Here is a 24,481-nt window from a genome sequence, read left to right as displayed (position 1 = left end):
AGCCCCCACTCGCCGCAACTAGAGAAAGCCCGCGCACAGCAACAAAGACCCAACACAGCAAAAAAATTAATTAATTAATTTTCTTTTAAATCTGGATTATAACCAAGCAGTGTCCTGGGCTTAAACATGTAGTCCAGAGACATCAATACACCCTGGATGTATGACAAGTTACATATGCTCTTTTCTTGATTCCTCACAGCATAAGGACATTGAGGCTCTGTGAAATATACCTAATTTTCAAGACACTTATTTCCCTCCCTGGCTTCATACAATAAATGTCAGTCAAGGTTCTATCAGTTAGTGTTCACAAACACTTTAATACTTGTGAAAGGTCATGTTCTGCTGACCATGTAAAAATTAAGGCCACTAGACAGGAAGCCTCCTCTTATAAAGCAATAAACTGATCATCTGGTTTACTTTACACACAAACACACACCCATTGACTTTCTAACTATGACCATAGTAAATCAATTTTCCAGAACCTGAAAGCCCTAGAGAACTCCTCTGAAAAGGGGGTTGGTTAATCTACATAGTTAAAGGCTTGACACAAAAACTCTGACACCTCCCCACCACCAACCACCCAAAGTATTAGAAAGGATAAAGTTATCCTCTTCTATTCTATCCTAACAATAGCACACACTAGTTGTTTCAGAGCATCAGATGTATGACATATAAAATATTTATTTCTAATCCTCACAACAGTTTGACAAGGTACATATTATTACATTAGCTTTACAGAGGAAGGAACTCCAGTTGTAAATAGCAGGGACTGCATACTGACCAAAAATTATCCTAACTGTGATTCTTATAAAATAGTCTAAAAGTCTGAAACACAAATCTAAGAGGAACTATTTCTTCTTCTAGAATAGACTATAAAGGAGTATCAAAAGAAACAGCCAAAACTTTAACACATCAAGCAAATGAAACAAAAACATCACGTTCTTTATTAAAACATAACCAGGTTTGAAACTGCTTAAGCCTTAACAACCACACACAAAAACCAAAACAACAAACAAAACAAAAATGTTTAAAGTCTTATCTTTCTCATTTTTAAGAGAAATAATTAATCCAGAGAGTGAAAAGTAGAATATTTCATTTTGATGATCATTTTCTTCTTACATCAGATATAACCAAAGATGACTGATCATGCCTTTTTTTACTATCACATCTAAGTGACATGGCAGAAGTTAACTGAAATCATTTCTCAAAAAATTGAGTATAAATATTTGGAAGGCTAGCCCCATCTCATCCCTGCAAAAAAACTTGCTTTCTGCCAATTTTTCTCACCAACATCCTACTACCAAAGGAAATAACTTATATTCCAAAAATATAATACTTCTTCCTTTGATTGATCCTGTAAACCCTCCCTACCTACACCCAAGAAGATAATTTGAGAGGCTTTTTTTTTTTTTAAATACCTTATGCCTATATCCTTTTTCTTTCTGCTTCCCTCTTCTCCTAAGGACAGGTAGCTCTTCAAATTGATGTCTGCCTTCAAACATGACGATTGCTTTTCCAGCCACCCAGGCTCTCTCAGAAGGATCTCCAAAAGCCTCCACGTAGTACTGTCGATAGGGCCTCCGGTTAGAAACTAGATAAAAATAAAAACCACAGTGTCATTGCTTTAAAAAACTGATATTCATCATCAAGAGAACAGCCACATAGCAGTGGCCAAAGAAGCCTCTTTTCACTTAAAACTAAAATAAAATAAAAACTCAACAAGCTAAAAAACCTACAGAACAAGAAACTCTGAAGTAGGTCAGATAGAAGGTAAATTTTCAATTTTCAATTTATGTGACAAGAAAATGGTTAAGAGTGTAATGAAAGAATTTAATGGTTTGGTCTGATGATATGCTATATATTCCAAACCAGTTGGAGGATGATTAGCTAATCATATAACAAATTAATATAACAACTAAGTTTTTTCTACCATCAATCTATAAAATTTTATACCCTCATTACCAGAAATCACAAAAGGCATATGATAAGCCACAGCATCACAAATATAATAATCAACAAGAACTAACCACCAAATAAACTCTTAAAACATTATGCTAAAATACAAGGAGGAAGAAATGTTTCAACACCATGCCACGTATGATGTGCTAACATTTATGACATAGCTACTCTGGGCAAGGTACTATACTAGGTGCTTTGCATGTATTCTTCACAACAATGAACTCTAAAATATAAGTAGTATAATCTCCATTTTATAGACAGAATAATAAATCCAACGACTTCAGACAGGGAAAATTCAGAGTGAAACATTGGTTTTGCAGAGAAAGTGAAACTTGATATTTCAAACTACAGAATTTTTTTTTAAAAAAGGAAATCTCAACAGCCCCCTCCCGACCAAAAATCCACTTATTCTATAGTTTCTTGGCTGTCCAAAGTTCTATGCATACAATTACCAAAAATAAAAATACAAATCTCATCCAGAAAAGATTATAATCAAATTTACCTAGTATGTGTTATCTTCTACACACTTACCATCTTTGCATTTTTCATACCAGTAAAAAATGTCACAAAAGAAATATAGTCAGGGCTACACAGATGTAATGATTTGTCTCTATTTAGAAAAGGAAATCATTTTATATAAAAATTCACTTTAACTCACACTGAATTACAACCTGGTAAAATTTTGTTTTATTGTACATTTTAAAAACAAGTTCTGTAAAAATAACAAACAAAAAAACCTGAACTCCTTAGTCTCTACCTACTAAATTAAACACATCAATAGAAACCACCTATAAAGGGGGATTAAATGTGTGTATGTGTATATATACACATACATACACACACATACACACAGGTTCTTAAAGTCAGTCTGAAAAGTACATCATTCTCCCATAAATAAGTAAATTCAACTAACACAGACTGAACATTCATGACGTCCCAGCACTATACAGAGGACTGAAAAGAACTCATTGCCTGGTGGGTAAGAGATATACAGTATAAAGAGATTATGGTAAAACAGCATGCTAATTGCGATAACATGAACATTCATTTTTTTTTTAATTTTTCAAGTATGTCTTGAGTACACTACATTTTACTATTCGATAGTATCTATTGGTGATGGCATTTTTTAAAATTGAGATATAACTGACAAATAACATTAGTTTCAGGTATACAACATAATGATTCGATATTTATATATATTGCAAAATGACCCCCACAATGTCTAGTCAACATCCGTCACCACACGTAGTTATAAAAAGATTTTTTCTTGTGATGAGATCTTTTAAGATCTACTCTCTTAGCAACTTTCAAATATACAATACAGTATTAACTATAGTTGCCATGCTATACATTACATCCATGTGACATTTCTTTTATAAATGGAAGTTTATAACTTTTGACCCCCTTCACCCATTTTGCTCCTCCAGTCTGTTCTCAGTATCCATGAACTTGGTTTTGTTTTTTCAATTTTGGTTTTTTTAGATTGCACATATAAGTAAGATCATACAGTATTTATATTTTCTCTCTCTTATTTATTTCACTTAGTAAAATGCCCACCAGGTACATCCACGTTGTCACAAATAGCAAGGTTCGTTCTTTTGTATGGCTGAATAATATTCAATTATGTATATATACCACATTTTCATTACCTATTCATCTATCGATGGACACTTAGTTGTTAACATTCACTTTTTTCAAAGTGAAAAATCATTAACTGGAGGACAAATGGGACACCTGAGCAGAAAATTTAAAGGTAAACAGTTTGTTGAGGGGAGAATTCCTATATAAGGGCTCAGAACCCTCAAAGACATGAATGAATAAAACGAATGAAATAGCTAGGAACTGCAAGTAGTTCAGAACACTAAATCATAAAGTGGAAGGAAAGGGAAACTAAGCAGGTAAGCAGTGGCCAGACCTGAACAGCTTGGATACCATGTTAAGAGTTTGACCACTGGGACTTCCCTGGTGGTCAGTGGTTAAGACTGCGCTTCTAGACACAAGAGGGAAGAGATATGGGAACATATGTATAACTGATTCACTTTGTTATAAAGCAGAAACTAGCACACCATTGTAAAGCAATTATACTCTAATAAAGATGTAAAAAAAAAAAAAAAAGACTCTGCGCTTCCAACACAGGGGGCACAGGTTCAATCCCTGGTCAGGGAACTGAGATCCCATGTGCCACACTAAGACCCTCCATGTTAAGAGTTTGACCATTATCCTGTTGGCCCTGAACCTCATTTAAACTGTGGAACCACAGGCTCAGTTTTCCATCCTAAAAAGATAAATCTCCTTGACCTCTGAATAACACATTTAACAGGAAACAGGAAACTCAGGAGACCAGAGATTACCAAAATAGTATATACTCAAGATGACTAAAACCTAAACTAAGGTGGTAGCAATGGGAATTAAAAGAACAAAATATGAAAGATTTTTTTTAAGAAGACAAATCAAAAGGACTAGATATTAATTAAAAGTCAGATAGAATGTGACCACCTAGAGGGGTGGGATAGGGAGGGTGGGTGAACCAAGAGGGAAGAGATATGGAAACATATGTATATGTGTAGCTGATTCACTTTGTGATAAAACAGAAACCAGCACACCCCTGTAGAGCAATTATATTCCAATAAAGATGTTAAAAATAATAATAATTAAATTAAATTAAATGTAAAAAAAAAAAAAAGTCAGATAGAAAAGATACTTGAACACCAATGTTTATAGCAGCATTATTCACAATAGCCAAAAGGTGAAAGCAACCCAAATGTCCACTGAAGGATGAAAGCATGAACAAAATGGAACATTATTGAACATTATACATCAATGGAATTATTGAGCCTTGCAAATGAATGATACACGTAACACAACATTTACCAGGGACTGAAGGTTATTGTTAAATTGTTAACAGAGTTTCAGTTTAGGAATATGAAAAAGTTCTGGAGATGGCTAGTGGTAATAATTGCACAAAAATGTTAATTTACTTAATGCCACTAAACTATAAACTTAAAAATAGATAAAATGATAAAATTATGTTACATATATTTTTTACCACCAAAAAAATCAGATAACAATTGGTAGTAAGGATATAGAGAGATTAAAACCCTCATCCAGTGCTGATGAGAATGTAAAATGGTACAGTAGCTTTTCAAAACAGTCTGGCAGACCTAGCTCTTCCACTCCCAGGTATTTATCTGAAGAACACAAAAACTCTAATTCAAAAAGATAATATGTCAGCTTCCCTGGTGGTGCAGTGGTTAAGAATCCACCTGCCAATGCAGGGGACACAGGTTCAAGCCCTGGTCCAGGAAGATCCCACATGCCGTGGAACAAGTAAGCCCATGCACCACAACTACTGAGCCTACGCTCTAGAGCCCACATGCCACAACTACTGAGCCCATGCGCCACAACTACTGAAGCCCATGTGCCTAGAGCCCATGCTCTGCAACAAAAGAAGCCACTGCAATGAGAAGCCCGTGCACCACAACTAGAGAAAGCCCATGTGCAGCAACGAAGACCCAACACAGCCCAAAATTAATTAATTAATTAATTAAAAAAATATATATATATGCACCCCTATGTTCACTGAAGCGTTATTTATAACAGCCAAGATATGGAAACAACCTAAGTATCCATTGACGGATGAACGGATAAAGAAGATATGGTATATATACACAATGGAGTATTACTCAGCCACAAAAGAATAAAATCCTGCCATTTGCGATACTGATGGACCTTGAAGGAATTTTGCCAAGTGAAATAAATCAGACAGAGAAAAGATAAATACTATAGGTTTTCACTCATATGTAGTATCTAAAAAACGTAACAAGTGAGCAAACAAAATAAAACAAAAACTCATATATACAGAGATCAGATTAATGATTACCAGAGGGGAAGGGGGATGGGCAAAATGGGTGAACGGGGGAGACTGTATGGTGATGGATGGTAATTAGACTTGTGGTGCTGTACACCTGAATTTATATAAAAAATTTAAATTAAAAAAAAGTCAGGGGGCTTCCCTGGTGTCGCAGTGGTTAAGAATCCACCTGCCAATGCAGGGGACACAGGTTTGAGCCCTGGTCCAGGAAGATCCTACATGCCGTGGAGCAACTAAGGCCGTGCACCACAACTACTGAGCCTGCGCTCTAGAGCCCGTGAGCCACAACTATTGTGCCTGCGTGACTACTGAGCCTGCGCTCTAGAGCCTGTGCGCCTAGAGCTCGTGCTCTGCAACAAGAGAAACCATGGCAATGAGAAACCTGTGCACCGCAAGGAAGAGTAGCCCCCACTCACCACAACTAGAGAAAGCCTATGTGCAGCAACGAAGACCCAACACAGCCAAAAATAAATATAAATAAAAATTAAAAAAAAAAGAAGTCAGGGAATTCCCTAGTGGCCCAGTGGTTAGGACTCGGCACTCTCACTGCCAGGGTCCGGATTCCACCCCTGGTTGGGGAACTAAGTAAGATCCCACAAGCTGGTGCAGCCAAGGCGGAGAGTGTGAGTGTATGTGTGTGTGTGTGTCTGTGTGTCTGTGCGTGTACCTCAAAAAGTCAAACAGAGTTACCATTAGAGCCAGCAAGTCCACTCCTGGGTATAAACCCAAAAGATAGGAAATATATGTCCACATAAACACTTATACATGAATACTCACAGCAGCACTGTTCGTAATAGCTAAAAGGTGGAAACAGTCCAAATGCCCATCAAATGATAAATTTATAAATAAAACATGTATAATATTTCATACAATGGAGAGCCCACGTGCTCTGTACCCTGCGCACCACAGCTACGGAGCTCATGCACCCTGGAGCCCACACACCACAACTAGAGAGAGAAAAACCCGCAGGCCACAACTAGAGAGAAGCCCTCACGCTGCTGCAACAACAGATCCCGTGTGCCTCAAGGAAGATCCCATGTGCCGAAACTAAGACCCAATGCAGCCAAAAAAAAAAAACAAAAAGGAATGCAGCACTGATACATGGATAGATCTTAAAAACATTATGTTGAGTAAAAAAAGTAGTCACAAAGGACATATTATATGATTCCATTTATATTAAATATCCAAAATAGGCAAATCTATAGAGACAGAAAGTTGACTACTGGTCGCTTAGGGCAAAGGGGTACGGGAGGTAAAAAAGATTAGGGGGAAGGTAGGTAAAGGACATGGGTTTTCTTTTCCTTCTCCTCTTTTTTTTTTTATTTTAAATATTTATTTATTTATCTGGCTGTGCCGGGTCTTAGTTGCGGCACTCAGGATCTTTATTGTGGTATGCACCTCATAATTGTGGCACGCGGACTTCTTAGTTGTGGCATGCATGCGGGATCTAGTTCCCCCACCAGGGATCGATCCCAGCCCCCTGCATTGGGAGTGTGGAGTCTTACCCACTGGACCACCAGGGAAGTCCCCATGGGGTTCTTTTTGGGGTGGTGAAAATGTTCTAAAATTTACTGGTTACACAACTCTGTGACTTACCAAAACCACTTAATTGTATACTTTAAAGGGGTGAATTGTATGCTATATGAATTACATCTCAATAAAGCTGTTTTAAAAAAAGGAAAAAGACTTAATGGTATAGGACACAAGAAGGAAGAAAGGGTAACTACTTGGTATTTGGTTTAAGTGACTAAGTGGCAGTAATTTATTCACTAAGGCAGGAAATGAAACAGAAAGTACTGGTTTGAGGAGGAAAATAATTAGGTCAGTTTTAAACAAGCTGACCTTAACTGCCTAAAGGACCTCCTGGTGAAAGCTTCAAGTATAGAGTTGGGATGCAGATTTGAAGCCTGGGGAAACACTAGCACTGTGGATATGAATTCAGTTTACTGATGACAGTTAAAACTCAAGAGTTAATAAGGATGGAAAGAAGGAGAAGGAGAAGGAGAAGGAGGAGAAGAGAACATGAAAGTCAAGAACAAGATAGATAGTTACTACGAGGAAGAATTTTCCTGCACCAGACAACCAAAAAATTAAAAACTAGTATCCACTGTATTACCAGGTCACTAATGACTCTGCTTAGAACAAGGTTAGTGGAATAAAAGGAGAGAATGAGAAATTTCAGTGCGTTCAGAAACGAGTGGCCATCTGGAAGTGGAGAAAGTTGATGATTCCTCCAAGAGTGGTTATGAAGGGAAGGTGTCAGGAAGACAGAGTCATGGGTAGGAATTTTAGGACAATAGGTTTATTCAAATATTAGTTCCCTTCAGTACTATAAAGAGCCACACTAATTCTATGCTCTAATAAACCAAGTTAAGAAACATCTTTTTAAAAACTATTATTAGGGAATTCCCTGGTTGTCCAGTGGTTAAAACTCCACACTGCCACTGCAGGGGGCGTGGGCTCCATCCCTGGTCAGGGAACTAAGATCCCACATGCCTCATGCAGCGGCAAACAACAACAACAACAGCAACGCTCTAGTCACCATCAATACCATATTCTCCTGGTATTTCTCTTCCATCTCTGATTTTCCCCCGTCTCTTTTGCACACTGAAGTCTCCTCCTTACAGACCTCAAACGTTGGCTTCCTCAGAGCCACCTTTTATCTCACCATATATTTTATCCCAAGGCCATCTCATCCATGCCCTACCCATGGCTTTGACTAATATCAACAAGCAGATGTCATCTCTAAGTTATAGATGTTCCAGTGCTCTCAGTAAATGAGGACACTATGTATGTACTGGTAAAGCTAAAGACTTGGGAACCTGCCTGAGGTATAGAAACCTTAGGCTTCATTCTCCCTCACTCCCCATTATCTGTCCATTAGCAAATCATATAGATTTTATCTCCTAAATAGTTCTTCATTCCCTATTCACAACTATAATCTCACCATAATCCCTGCAATGACCCTTTTGATTATCTCCTCTGATTTGTGTCCCTCTCCAAATCATTTTCCACACTGCACTCAGAGTGAACTTTAAAAAACACAAATCAGATCACATCTCCCTCTGCTCATAGCTCTTTAATGGTATCCTATTGTTCTTAGGAAAAAATACAAAATTGTTAATGAAGTCTACAAAATGCTGCATGATTTGACCCATATCTATTTCTCCAGCCTCATACTGTACCACCTTCCATCAGTCTATGGGCGGCAGCCCTTTCAGGGATTGAACATATACTACTTTCTGTGCTTGGAACCATCTTTTTTCCCTGGTTAATTCCTACTTGTCCTATCAGGTCTCAGATCAAAGATAATTTTACTAGCAAAATTGGCCCTGACTACCCCTGAACCAAAAGTCCAGGTTAGGTACCCCCACTAATATCAGTGACTGTACATCAATATTTTGCCTTGAACACACCTCTCAGTTAACTATCTAATTGTCTGATTACTTGCTGGTGCCTTCACCCTTTAACTGGACTCTAATTATACACAAAGGGAAGCAAAATGTTTTGCCAATTACTGGATCCCAATACCTAGCTAGCATAGTACCTATAGAATGTACTTATTACTTGTTGAACAAATGGCATAGACCCAACTAGTGCATATAAAGAATATCACAATGAGTAAGAAACCATCAGTCTCACAGGCATAGGAAGGGTAGAGGGGGAGGACTAAAAGAATTTTCTACAGTAGAATTTAAATGTCCAAACAGGTCACAAAGTTTGATATCATTTTCTTTAAACAGTGAGCTATAAAGGTCTTTGGGAACTTCACTATTAATATTCAAAATATAAAATAAAATCCAACATACTACTTTAGGCAAGTTATCCTACAGATAAACAGACATGAATACATGAAACACAGTTATTATTTATAGCACTGTTTTGTATGCACACAAACACACATGTGTATGTGTATACGTATGTATTTTATGTGTAATCTTTCTAACACAAGACTAGAAACAACCTAAATATCCATCAACAGGGGAATGGTTATATAAAGTACACCATATTCAAAAAGAGGAAAATTATAGAGCTGTTTAAAAAAAAAAAAGTTTTCAATGGAAAAATCTCCAAGAAGTGAAAAAACTGTAGAACAGGGGCTTCCCTGGTGGCACAGTGGTTAAGAATCCGCCTGCCAATGCAAGGGACACGGGTTCGAGCCCTGGTCCGGGAAGATCCTATATGCCGCGGAGCAACTAAGCCCGCGTGCCACAACTACTGAGCCTGTGCTCTAGAGCCCGTCAGCCACCACTACTTAAGCCCACGCACCTAGAGCCCGTGCTCCGCAACAATAGAAGCCACCGCAATGAGAAGCCCGCACACCGCAACAAAGAATAGCCCCCATCCACCACAACTAGAGAAAGCCCGTGCACAGCAACAGAGCCAACACAGCCAAAAATAAAAATTAATTAAATAAATAAAATTTTTAACCCCCCCCAAAAAAACCCTGTAGAACATACATACAATATGCTATGTTTACGTTAAATTAAATCAAAGGGGGTAGGGAGATGAAACTATATAGTTGGATTTACATAAAGAAAGTCTAGAAAGAAACATTAATAACAGCTGGTTACTTTTTGAAAGGAGAGGTAAAGAGTGGGGCAGACCAGAGATTTTTTTAATCTTGTGTGTATATAACCAATTTAAAACCTAAAACATATATTAAAACTACAATAAAATCACAAACTATCTTAACAGGAAAGAGGGAGCTCAAAATGAAGTTTGAGCCCTTATCTTATACCATTTTTTTTTTGGGCGGTACGCGGGCCTCTCACTGCTGCGGCCTCTCCCGTTGTGGAGCACAGGCTCCGGACGCGCAGGCTCAGCGGCCATGGCTCACGGGCCCAGCCGCTCCGCGGCGTGTGGGATCCTGCCGGACCGGGGTACGAACCCGCATCCCCTGCATCGGCAGGCGGACTCTCAACCACCGCGCCACCAGGGAAGCCCCTTATACCATTTTAAAGTTAAGACACGTAAGATTCATACAGAACAACCAAATAAGTAACAAACTTTAGCAACTATAGAGAATAGTCTAAATCAAGACTTTAAAATTCAAAATGACTTATAAGCAATCTTTATAACTGTTTCAGCTTTAAAACTAACAAAAATGATACAAACCTGAAGACTGAAGTAGAAAAACATAAATATACTGAAAAGTGATTCTGGACAATGTAGACTTTAGCTAATAAGCCTAACATTTTCTGGCATCTACAGATAGAATAATTGAGAATTTTTAAATCATAGAGTAAAATAAAACAAACCTTAAAAAAAAATCCAGAAAAGACAAAATACATAATAACAATTCATTAACAAAATGCTCAAAGGTAAGAATGAATTATTACTAACGGAAACTGCAAGTTGACAATTCCGTACTGTATTTTATCATGTATAATCAACTGCAAGTATTACCTTTCATTTTTGAGTGTGTGTTAATCAACGGATCAGAACAAATCCTGCAGGGCCACCAAGGGCGTCTCTTGAATTTTGCCCAGATGAGATCTCCAACTTCATACTTCAGTGGCGTAGCCTTTTTCTTGGGCTGACACTTGAAACAGACAAAACATGGGGCATCAATAAAAATCAGAACCTTTTGAAACAACATATCATCTTTCCACTAGCCTTCTGAGAAAGCATTACCAATGAATACTAGATGAAAACACTCCAGCTTAACCACAATTACAAAATAAGTACAATTAAAAATTACTGTCTTAACTATTTATAACACAGCGCTTTATAAAGTCAGTAGTAGCTCTCAATTTACATTTGCTTTACATAAGTAAACTACCTACATTCTAGGAAAATAAATAAGCTATTTCAAATTTTTAAAGAGCTAAAAACTGAAATAATAGATAAACAGAATCATCCCAAGGAAAAGATATCTTTGCCCAAGTCCTTGGATCACAACACAACAGGGGTGGGGGGTAGGGGGTGGAAGAAATTTAACAATGTCAAGAGACTCTGATACCACTACATATGCCAACTTTATCTCAGTAAACTGGGGGAAGGGGAGACTGTGGTCCCTTCTGCAGGTGATACTCTACATCCTTCTCAAACACAGACATTCTTATTAATTAATTTACAATAATGGCCTACTGAAATAATCCTGAAAGCTACAGGCTAGATTCTGGCAATGTCAGCACAACTGACATATTTTTCCCAGGACATGCAAGAGAGGCTGCATCCAGAACAGTACACTGCCCAACTCCAAGGGATACCATTGAAGCACAACACAATATGAATCAAGCTCCCTGGACATATCCAATGCAGAGACCCTGGCTGCATCTTTTCTCCAAAAATAATACCTAATTAATCTGCAATCCAAATGCTTCCATCTCAGCTCTAAACCTATACCCATGCCTTTAACACCGCATCAACAGTACGGAGGTCTCCTGCCCTCTGAGAGGAAGATGGCTTTGTGTTTAGTAGGACTGAGCTCCCCCCGCAGCCATAAACCACACAAAGGAGTTCACATGTGCTGAGCTGTTTCTGGGTAGCTAAAAGCAGCACCTAAGGTACTTGGACAAAGGACAACCTACTCCATTTACTCCAAGGGGGCATACAAATATTATGATTTTCTATAAATGCTATGTCCTAAAAAAGGCTTGGTGAGTTCCTCCCTCAGACTCAGTCGTCCCTCCTTAATGCCTAAAACAGTACCCACCTAGTACATATTAAGTGTCCAATAAAGAATATGCTGCATGAATTGACTGAAATCATTCAAATAAAAATGATGAGTAATACCTGGGGCTCAAGGATATCAAAGTATTGGGCTCAATTCAATGATTTGTAAGTTACCATTCAACTTTAAGACTGTGCATTCAGAGAGAAGTAAATCTCACAGAATACCCTTATTGAAAATAGTGTCATTAGTTCTTCATGTATATAGAGTTACTCGGAAATGAGACAGAAACTACAACTTTTAAAACATTTTTTTTTGAAAAGCAAGCCCCAAGGGCCATTTTTGCCTGTTATCATTCTGTAAGTTGTCAGAAAAAAAAATTACTTCAGAGCTAGTTGGCTTTGAAACTTTAAAACCATGATACCAAGATGGAATAGAAAACTCTTTTCCATGCCCCTGTACTGAAAACTACAATTTAAGTAGGTTCCCATAAATTTCGGATACAATCTGATTTGTAATCATTTATTTGGCAATCATTGATAAATATGGACTTGCTTATTTATCTGAGTCCTAAACGACTTTAAATATACTACCATTTACTTGATGTCTGCTATATACCAGGCACTGTTCCTCCTTTAATCCTCTTAAGGTAGATACTATATTATTACTCCTATGTTACTATATGCCTATAGTCATATAGTTATGTAGTAGGTAGCAGAGACAGGATTCAAACCTGGGCAGTCCAACTCAGGATCCCAAACTCTCAACTACTATCCCAATAACAATAAAACCCCATGATTATTACATGCTTTATGACAAATTCAGCCATAATCAATCTATAACATGATACTGGTTCTGTCTTTGCCATATATTACTACTACAAAGTGACTGTAGTAGTAATATATCAGGAATATATCAGTGATCAGGAAGTAAAGCCATAAAACACAAGGCTTCAATAACAGATGGATAAGAAAGACCATGAGTGGTACTGCTTAAAGCCAGAAGCCAGAATCACACAAAGCAGTAATGAGCTGTCTTCTGACTCTATCACAAATTGTGTCACCTTAAACAAGTCAGTTAATTCAGCATCAGCACCCTAAGACATAATAAAACCAGGAAAGAAACACTTGCTCTACCACGAACCATGAAAATGAAAATAACTATTAATTCTACTCCCAATATCTTAACCCAAAGGAAATAATCCAAAAAAGTAAAAGAACTGTAAAAAGATATCTAAAGCAGTTATTTATGACAACAAAAAGTTAACATCCTAGACAACCTATGGAATGAGAGAAAATATTTGCAAACAATGTGACTCTATATTACAAAATATACAAACAGCTCCTACAACTCAATGACAAAAAACAAACAACCCAATCAAAAAATGGGCAGAAGATCTAAACAGACATTTCTCCAAAGACATACAGATGGCCAACAGGCACATGAAAAAATGCTGAACATCACTAATTATTAGAGAAATGCAAATCAAAACTACAATGACGTACCATCTCACACCAGTCAGAATGGCCATCATTAAAAAGTCTACAGGGACTTCCCTGGTGGCGCAATGGTTAACAATCCGCCTGCCAATGCAGGGGACAAGGGTTCGATCCCTGGTCCGGGAAGATCCCACATGCCGCAGAGCAACTAAGCCCGTGTGCCACAACTACTGAGCCTGCACTCTAGAACCCGCGACCCACAACCACTGAGCTCGCGTGCCACAACTACTGAAGCTCACATGCCTAGGGCCCATGCTCTGCACCTCCACAACAAGAATAGCCACCTCAACGAGAAGCCTGCGTACCACAAGGAAGAGCAGCCCCCGCTTGCCACAAGTAGAGAAAGCCCACACACAGCAATGAAGACCCAATGCAACCAAAAATAAATAAATAAAAATTAAAATTGGAAGAAAAAAGAATGGATCAGATTCTACATAAAAAATAATAATAATAATAATAATCCGCCTGCCAATGCAGGGGACACAGGTTCAAGCCCTGGTCCGGGAAGATCCCACATGCCGCGGAGCAACTAAGCCCATGTGCCACAACTACTGAGCCTGCGCTATAGAGCCCGGGAGCCACAACTACTAAAGCTCACGCACCTAGAGCATGTGCTCCACAACAAAGAGAAGCCACCACAATGAGAAGCCCATGCACTGCAACAAAGAGTAGCCACCACTCATTGCAACTAGAGAAAGCCTGCACGCAGCAACAAAGACCCAATGTAGCCATAAATAAATAAATAAATAAATAGTCTACAAATAATGAATGCTGGAGAGGTGTGGAGAAAAGGGAACAACCCTCCTACACTGTTGGTGGGAATGTAAATTGGTACAGCCACTATGGAAAACACAATGAAGGTTTCTCAAAAAACTGAAAATAGAGTTGCCATATGATCCAGCAATCCCACTCCTGGGCAAATATCCAGAAAAAACTCCAATTTCAAAAGATATATGCACCTCAGTGTTCACTGCAGCACTATTTACAATAGCCAAGACACGGAAGCAACCTAAATGTCCGTCGACAGATGAACGGATAAAGATGCGGTATACATATAAAATGGAATTCCATGCAGCCATAAAAAAGAATGAAGTAATGCCATTTGCAACAACCTGGATGGACCTAGAGAAAGACAAATATCATATGATATCACTTATATGTGGAATCTAAAAAATTATACAAATGAACTTATTTACAAAACAGAAACAGACTCACAGACATAGAAAACAAACTTACAGTTACCAGAGGGGAAAGAGGGGGTGGATAAATTAGGAGTTTGTGATTAGCAGATACAAACTACTGTATATAACATAGATAAACAAGGTCATACTGTATAGCACAGGGAACTATATTCAATACCTTGTAATAAACTAAATTAGAAAAGAATCAGAAAAAGAATGTGTTTGTGTATAATTGTATCACTTCGCTGTACACCAGAAACACAACGTTGTAAATCACCTATACTTCAATTTTTTTTAAAAAGTTAACATCCAACAAGGGACCTGTTAAACAAATTATGCTGAAAACTCCATGAAATATGCAAAGTGCAGATGAAGTTAAGGAATACTGAAAATGTAATACACAGCCACACATATGATATACCAACTATTTAGAAACTATGCCAAAACTATGATTAAAAAAAGTCACTGAGAAACACAAATAAAAGTTTCATTAAATTAAAGGTATCATGGGTAAAGATTTTCATAAACCTGAGACATTAATTTCCTCCTTACTATTTAATTCATTTACCAGGATGACCAAATAAAACAATATATACAAACTTATTGGGGAAAAATGTCTATACAAATACATATTATTAATGAACAGCAACATCCATTTATATACTAATTTTTTAGTATATAAAAAATTAGAAACAGGCAAGAAGTCCAGACCAAAGTTAGGCTTCCAAACATGAAAATAGAGAAAATAACAAGGGAAAATTAAAGGTGGAAAAAAAAAAGGAATATGACTCTTCTCTTCAGAAGAGCTTAAAAATCTCACATGGGAAAGAAAGACTCCAAAATAACTCCTTGTAAAGCCCATAATTCAACTAAACACCTGCATACAAAGCTCAACAAGAAACACAAAGATGAATTCCTGTTTTAAGGCACTTGGAGAATATCAGGGAAGACTAGAGTGAACAAATGTCAATGTGAGCTTAGACTGGCTGGATAGGCGCATTTCAGAACAGCTTTCCCTAATATCTCTGTATGTCCAGTTGGATGAAACATATTGGTGCTAATTCCCTGGTCAGGGAACTAAGATCCTGTATGTCTGCGGGGCGTAGCCAAAAACCAAATTTTAAAAAAATACAAAATTTAAAAAAAAATGTTACACTAGAAAATGTTTAACACCAAAGAAGGCAGTAACAAAGGATTAGAGGAACAAAAATACAAGACATAAAAAACAAAGAGGAAAATGACAGATATCAATCCTACCTTATCACTATTTACATAAAATGTATATGGATTTAAAATTCAAAGGCAGAAATTGACAGAAGAGCTTAAAAAATATTATACAACTACACTGTCTAGAAGACACACTTCAGATCAAATTCAAAAAAGGGACTGAAAGAGGATGAAAAAGAAATAACATGCCAACAGTAACACACGGAAGGAAGTAACAAAAGTGGGGACATAAGTACTGATCCTATAGAAATAAAAAGGATTATGAGAGCAGTAGCAACAGTTGTACACCAACAAATAGGATAACTCGGATGAAACAGATGAAGTCCTAAAAACACAAAACCTACCAAGACTAAATGACATAGAAACAGAATATGTGAATAGACCTATAACTAGTAAGGAGACTGAATCAGTTGTGAGTAATCAAAAAATCTCCCCACAAAGAAAAGCCCTGTAGGGACTTCCCTGGCGGTCCAGTGGTTAAGGTTCTGCACTTCTAATGCAGGGGGCACGGGTTAAATCCCTGGTCTGGAAACTATGGTCCCGCATACCGTGAGGCGTGGCAAAAAAAAAAAAAAAAAAAGCCCTGGACCCAGTGGCTTCCCTGGTAAATTGTACCAAACATTTAAAGAACTAACACCACTCCTTCTCAAACTTTTCGGAAAAAACTAAAGAGGAATAAACTCTAACTTACTGTTTGAGGACAGCATTACTGATACCAAAGTCAGACAAAGAAAAAGCTACAGACCAATATCCTTTTTTATAAGTTATTTTTATTTATTTATTTATTTTTGGCTATGCTGGGTCTTCATTGCTGCGCGCAGGCTTTCTCTAGTTGCAGTGAGTGGGGGCTACTGCTCGTTGCAGTGCGCAGGCTTCTCATTGCGGTGGCCTTTGCTGCAGAGCACAGGCTCCAGGCATTCAGGCTTCAGTAGTTGCAGCTTGCGGGCTCCGGAGTGCAGGCTCAGTAGTTGAGGCACACTGGCTTAGCTGTTCCGCGGCACGTGGGATCTTCCCAGACCAGGGCTTGAGCCCATGTCCCCTGCACTGGCAGGCAGATTCTTAACCACTGAGCCACCAAGGAAGTCCTAGACCAATATCCTTTATAAAGACTGATGCAAAAATCCTCAACAAAATTCAGCAAAACAAGTTGAACATCATATTAAAAAACCATAATATAAGTATCAATCATTGTTCTGAACAGCTGAAACTAATATAATGCTATTATGTCATTATATCTCAATTAATAAAAAACAACCAAAACAAAACAAAACACCATGACCAAGTGGGATTTATTACTGTAACACAGGACTGTTCAACATATGAAAATAGATAAATTTAATACACCACATTCACAGAATGAAGGATAAAAATCACATGATCATCACCACTGATGCAGAAAAGGCATTTAATAAAATTCAATGCTCATTCATGATAAAAAAAAATACTCAACAAACTAGGATTAGAAGAAAACTACCTGGGAGTTCTCTGGTGGCGCAGTGGTTAAGAATCTGCCTGCCAATGCAGGGGACACGGGTTTGAGCCCCGGTCCAGGAAGATCCCATGTGCCTCGGAGCAATTAAGCCCGTGTGCCACAACTACTGAGCCTGCGCTCTAGAGCCCGCGAGCCGCAACTACTGAGCCCGCCTGCCCCAACTACTGATACCTGCGTGCCTGGAGCCCATGCTCCGCAACGAGAAGCCTGTGCAGCACAACAAGGAGTAGCAGCCGCTCGCCGCAGCTAGAGAAAACCCGTGCACAGCAACGAAGACCCAATGCAGCCAAAAATAAATAAATAAATATTTTAAAAAAGGAAAAAAGAAGAAGAAAACAACCTAAACATAATAAAAGCCATATATGAAAAATCCAGAGAGCATACTGCTGAATGGTGAAAGACTGAAAGTTTTCCCTCTAAGATCAGGAACACAGCAAAGACGCCAGCTTTCTCCACTTCTATTCAACATAATACTGGATGTTCTAGCCAGAGCAACTACACAAGAAATAAGAGGCAACAAAATTGGAAAGGAAAAAGTAAAAATATCTCTATTCACAGGTCTTATATGTAGAAAATCCTAAAAATTACACACACACACACACACACACACACACACACACACACACACAAACCTTATAGAACTAATGTATGAATTCAGCAAAGTATGAAGATACAAAGTCAACACACAAAAATCAGTTGAATTTCTATAAATCAATAATGAAGACTCGGGCTTCCCTGGCGGCGCAGTGGTTAAGAATCCACCTGTCAATGCAGGGTACATGGGTTTGAGCCCTGGTCCAGAAGACCCCACATGCCGCGGAGCGACTATGCCTGTGCATTACAACAACTGAGCCTGCACTCTAGAGCCCGCGAGCCACAACTACAGAAGCCCACACGCCTAGAGCCCGTGTTCTGCAACGAGAAGCCACTGCAATGAGAAGCCCGTGCACCGCAACGAAGAGTAGCCCCCACTCGCCGCAACAAGAGAAAGCCCACACCCAGCAACAAAGACCCAACTCAGCCAATAATTAATTAATTAATTAATAAAAAAAAAAGAAAGTCAATGTGACCTACAAAATAGGAAGAAATAAAGTCAAAAAAATGATTCAGGGAGAGGAAGACATGTCTTTTTTTTTTTTAATAGTAATCTTTTATTTACTTATTTATTTATATTTTTATTTTTGGCTGTGTTGGGTCTTCATTTCTGTGCGAGGGCTTTCTCTAGTTGCGGCAAGCGGGGGCCACTCTTCATCGCGGTGCGCGGGCCTCTTCACTATCGCAGCCTCTCTGGTTGTGGAGCACAGGCTCCAGACACGCAGGCTCAGTAGTTGTGGCTCACGGGCCTAGTTGCTGCGTGGCATGTGGGATCTTCCCAGACCAGGGCTCGAACCCATGTCCCCTGCATTAGCAGGCAGATTCTCAACCACTGCGCCAGGGAAGCCCAAGACATATCCTATTATGCCCTTTTACTGTGAGTGAGATAGAAGTCTTTGAAGGGCTGATATTTTAAAAGGATCACTCTGACTGCCATGGTAAAAACAGCCTTAGGGTGCTAGGGTGAAAAGCAGAGCGACCACTCCAGATGAGATGTAATAGTTATGTGAACCTAGCTGGGATTGGGGGAGGGGGGGCACGAAGCAGGAAGAGCCAGTGAAATTTGCTGATGGATTGGATGTGTATGCTATAGAAACAGAGAAATCAAGGATCATTCCTTTATAACTTAAATACTGCAATGATGGAGTTCCCATTTATTAAAATAGAGAAGACTACAGGAAAAGCAGGTTTGGGGAAGTACATCCGGAATCTGGTTTTGAACAAGTATAACACTCCAATTTCACAACCTAATGAAAAAGTCAAGAAAGCCAAGGTATATATGATTCTGGAGTTCTGAAGATCCAGACTAGAGAGAACTTTGCGGAGTCTTGATGACAAAAGATCATCAAGAAAGTGAGTACAGGGACTTCCCTGGTGGCGCAGTGGTTAAGAATCCACCTGCCAGTGCAGGGGACACAGGTTCGATCCCTGGTCTGTGAAGATCCCACATGCCGTGGAGCAACTAAGCCCGTGCACCACAACTACTCAGCCCGCGCTCCACAACTACTGAAGCCTGTGTGCCTAGAGCCCGTGCTCCAGAACAAGGGAAGCCACTGCAACGAGAAGCCTGTGCGCTGCAACAAAGAGGAGCCCCGGCTCGCCACAACTAGAGAAAGCCTGTGCACAGCAATAAAGACCTAACGCAGCCAAAAATATAAATTAATTAATTAATTTTTTTTTAAGTGAGTATAGTAGAGAAAGGTGCCTGAGAACTAAGTCCTGAGGGGTAGAAACAGGTAAGGATTCTTTTTAAGCTCTGCTAGAATTGCTTGGCCAACATATTCCCCAAAACTCCCTGGCTTGGGAACGGGCACTAAATTTGGGACAAGGATAGCATATCAGAATTTAGTCACAGAGTATTATACTTCAAAGCTATAGTTCTTAAAAAAAAAAAAAAAGCTATAGTTCTCTAAGCAACTTTCAGATTACCAGTTAATCTCCCACATATCCAGATTTTGGAAAGGGGGCACACTTTGGCTATTCAAAACAAATATTCTGGTACAATGGAAGTGTCTCTTTCTCCAACATTTATCCGTCATGGTGTCATGAACTGCTGTTAGTCTATTCAGAAACTGGGTACGCTAACAAATTTGGTTTCATGAAAGCTATGGAGTTAACCCTAGGTTCTAGGGAAGGGTCACAGACCAACCTTCCTCTCTGCCTCCCTTGGCTCTGCCTTCAACCTTTCTAAGCACAAGTGAAAATGGAACCCACTTTTAATGTTTTATTACTGTGTGTTAGAAACATCCCCAGCCATTTTCGTTTTATTTTTTTTAATTTTTGTTTATTTGTTTGTTTTTATTTTTGGCTGTGTTGGGTCTTCGTTGCTGTGCGCGGGCTTTCTCTAGTTGTGGTGAGCCCGGGCTACTCTTCGTTGCAGTGCACGGGCTTCTCATTGTTGTGGCTTCTCCTGTTGCGGAGCACAGGCTCTAGGCACACAGGCTTCAGTAGTTGTGGCACGTGGGCTCAGTAGTTGTGACTTGCAGGCTCTTGAACACAGGCTCAGTAGTTGTGGTACACAGGCTTAGTTGCTCCGCGGCATGTGGGACCTTCCCGGGCCAGGGCTTGAACCCGTGTCCCTTGCATTGGCAGGCAGATTCTTAACCACTGCACCACCGGGGAAGCCCCCCCAGCTATTTTCAATTATTTTCGATGGAAGCATTCATAGTCATGTGTGAGTGCTCAAAATCATTCTAGGGTCCCCAGCCCTCTTCAAAGATAGTTTAAAAAAAAAAAAAAACAAAATAACTCTCCAACCCAGTCTCACAACAGTATTTCATTCAAGTCAGAATTGAAGAGGGTTAAAAGTGCATCTCAACCACATCACACACTGAGTAACTGCTAAGTAAAATTACTAAGTATAGTGATCTAGCCAGCTACATTTGGTTACAATAAAACTCAGGCACTCTGCTGAACACTTAATACTGAATTATCTCTGATGTCCCAGTAGCTTCTAAGAATAAAGTAGGAGTGTGTTTTTCTCCATATCATGCATGCAAAAACTGAGGCAGAAATTAAGTCATTTGCCCAGGTTCACAAAACTAGTACTAAAATATCAATGCAGGGATTCAAACCTGACTCCAATAAAAATGCTTTTAGGGCTTCCCTGGTGGCGCAGTGGTTGAGAATCTGCCTGCCAATGCACGGGACACGGGTTCAAGCCCTGGTCTGGGAAGATCCCACGTGCCACGGAGCAACTAGGCCCGTGAGCCACAACTACTGAGCCTGCGCATCTGGAGCCTGTGCTCCACAACAAGAGAGGCTGCGATAGTGAGAGGCCCACGCACCGCGATGAAGAGTGGACCCCACTTGCTGCAACTAGAGAAAGCCCTCGCACAGAAACGGAGACCCAACACAGCCAAAAATAAAATAAATAAATAAAACTTAAAATTAAAAAAAAAATGCTTTTAACATTGCACCAGTCTATTCCCAGAAGATAAACCAGAATTTTCTTTACACAGGATTCTACACTTTACATATGAATTTCCAAAATATTTAAATATAACTCACATCCCCCCAAATATCTTGGAAATCCAATATTCCCCTATCAAGAACAACTAACTTAAGAGAATTCCCCGGCGGTCCAGTGGTTAGGACTCGGGGTTGTCACTGCCAGGGCCCGGGTTCAATCCCTAGTCGGGGAACTAGTAAGATTCCACAAGCTGCACAGCGGGGCCAAGAAAAAAAACACACACACACACATTAACTAACTTTAAAAAGTCTATTCACACAAGCAAAGTCACTGTAGCTGTTCTGCAGCTGTCAACACATTTTCTGGTTTGCCAAGAGCCTTTTCTTCAGCCACGGAGGGCAGTGACTAAAATCTCAGAAACAAGCAACTATACTTGAATTTAAAAAAAAGAAAAGAAAAAATACCTCAGAAATTATTTGAGAGAACATGGCATACTTTAGAAAAACTGTACTTTAAATGTAACTTAATCTCTTCACTTTTTAAATGATGGAAGAAACGAAAATAATCTAGATGTTGGACACAGACTTGGCTAATTACAGAACACCTATACATTTGAATGCTATACAGAAATTTTATACATATATACTAAGGGAAAAGGCATGTAATACAATGATCTCAAATCTTACAGAGATACATTTTCATACACAAACATACACAAAAAATGTCTGGAAGGATAGAGGTCAGAATGATAAATGGATCTGTGGATACTGTCAAGTGATTTTTGGCTTATCCACATTTTCTAATTTTTGTACACTGAACATGTATTATGTGCATAGTTTTTTTAAAATGAGATAAAACTCACATATCACAAAACCACCTTTTTAACCACTTTAAAGTATCCAATTTCATGGTTTTTAGTATATCTTGCATACTATTTTAAAGTAAATTTTAACACACATTTTCTTTGAAGGGAAAAATAAAAATGTACAGAAATGCAGCAAGACAGAATTTCCTACCACAGTGAGAAAAGTGCACCAAAGAAATAAGCTTTTTTTTTTTTTTTGCGGTACACGGGCCTCTCACTGTTGTAGCCTCTCCCGTTGCGGAGCACAGGCTCTGGACGCGCAGGCTCAGCGGCCATGGCTCACAGGTCCAGCTGCTCCGCGGCATGTGGGATCTTCCCAGACCGGGGCACAAATCCGTGTCCCCTGCATCGGCAGGCGGACTCTCAACCACTGCGCCACCAGGGAAGCCCAAGAAATAAGCATTATAATCCTCTGAACTGCCTGCCTTGATAAATATCTGAAAGTGCTTTTGTCTCTGTGCCTCATTTGTATCATCTGTAAAATGGGGACAATTAATAATGCCTACTTCACAGGGCTACCGGAAGTATTGAATAAGCTAATATGTAAACATTATTTTATTTATTTATTTTTGGCCGCGTTGCGTCTTCGTTGTTGCGCGTGGGCTTTCTCTAGTTGCGGCGAGCAGGGGCCATTCCTCACTGTGCCGCAAGAGCCTCTCATTGCAGTGGCTTCTGTTGCTGCAGAGCACAGGCTCTAGGCGCACGGGCTTCAGCAGTTGTTGCACACGGGCTTAGTTGCTCCGCGGCATGTGGGATCCTCCCCGACCAGGGCTCGAACCCATGTCCCCTGCATTGGCAGGCAGACTCTCAACCGCTGTGCCACCAGGGAAGCCTCCTATGTAAACATTATTAATATGTTAAGTACCAGTAGCTGGTAATGTGTTAACACTATAGGTGTTAACTTACATTACTTCAAAACCCTGATATCAGAAACTTGTTCTTCCTCCTCTATTCAAACCTGATTCTACCCTAAGTTGCAACATTTAAGGGCTCTATTTATTTTTTATGTTAATTAGTATAAAGGTATCATTTTAAGAGCACAGTGTAATGGTTAAAAACCTAGGCTCTCTGAAATCATACTTCATAAAGTTATAAAGCGCCTAACACATAGTTACAACTCAAAAAGCAGCTGCTGTAACATTATTCACTGTATTTCTTTGAAAAGGTACATTTAAACTACTTTAAGGATTAATATGGCAGTATAGGCACTTAACCTCCATTTAACACTATGTTTACAAAAATATTTCAATTTCCAAATAACTGACCTAAAAATATTTAAGTAGTAACACAATTCCAATGCTGTTACATGATCTATATGGTATTATAACATTAAAAATGAACGTCCTCTCTGAGGGATAAACTATTCCCAAACAGAATATGAAAGACAGAGGGACCAAATGACTTGTCTAAGACTATGAGATAAAGCAGGGTAAGAAGATAAATATCTGGGCTTCCCTGGTGGCGCAGTGGTTGAGTCTGCCTGCCGATGCAGGGGACGTGGGTTTGTGCCCCGGTCCGGGAAGATCCCACATGCCGCGGAGCGGCTGGGCCCGTGAGCCATGGCTGCTGAGCCTGCGCGTCCGGAGCCTGTGCTCCGCAACAGGAGAGGCCATAGCAGTGAGAGGCCCGTGTACCGCAAAAAAAAAAGAAGATAAATATCTATACTATTCTGTGCATTTGTAATTCACTAAGTCTTTAAAGTCTTAATCCCTTATATACATTACATTTGCTTACAATTAAATGAGGAATTATACACACTGCC

At 39.2% G+C, this 24,481-nt stretch overlaps 1 protein-coding gene across 10 annotated transcripts in view; it reads right to left on the bottom strand.

Moving 5' to 3' along the window:
• The window catches only part of NSD1 (nuclear receptor binding SET domain protein 1), a 136,592-nt gene that overhangs the window by 75,184 nt on the left and 36,927 nt on the right, over positions 1-24,481 (bottom strand). For all 10 annotated transcript variants that reach the window (XM_079916869.1, XM_079916870.1, XM_079916875.1 and 7 more), the window contains 2 exons: positions 11,240-11,375; positions 1,419-1,591 (listed from right to left, as the gene is read on the bottom strand). In XM_079916869.1, coding sequence (XP_079772995.1) covers positions 1,419-1,591; positions 11,240-11,375 — 309 coding nt within the window. The remainder of the gene's footprint in view (positions 1-1,418; positions 1,592-11,239; positions 11,376-24,481) is intronic.

This window comes from Stenella coeruleoalba (genome assembly GCF_951394435.1).
Source record: "Stenella coeruleoalba genome assembly, chromosome: 3".
NCBI classification, from domain to species: Eukaryota; Metazoa; Chordata; class Mammalia; order Artiodactyla; family Delphinidae; genus Stenella; species Stenella coeruleoalba.
The sequence above is the reverse complement of the archived record's forward strand: the minus strand, read 5'-3'. Positions and strand labels throughout refer to the sequence as shown.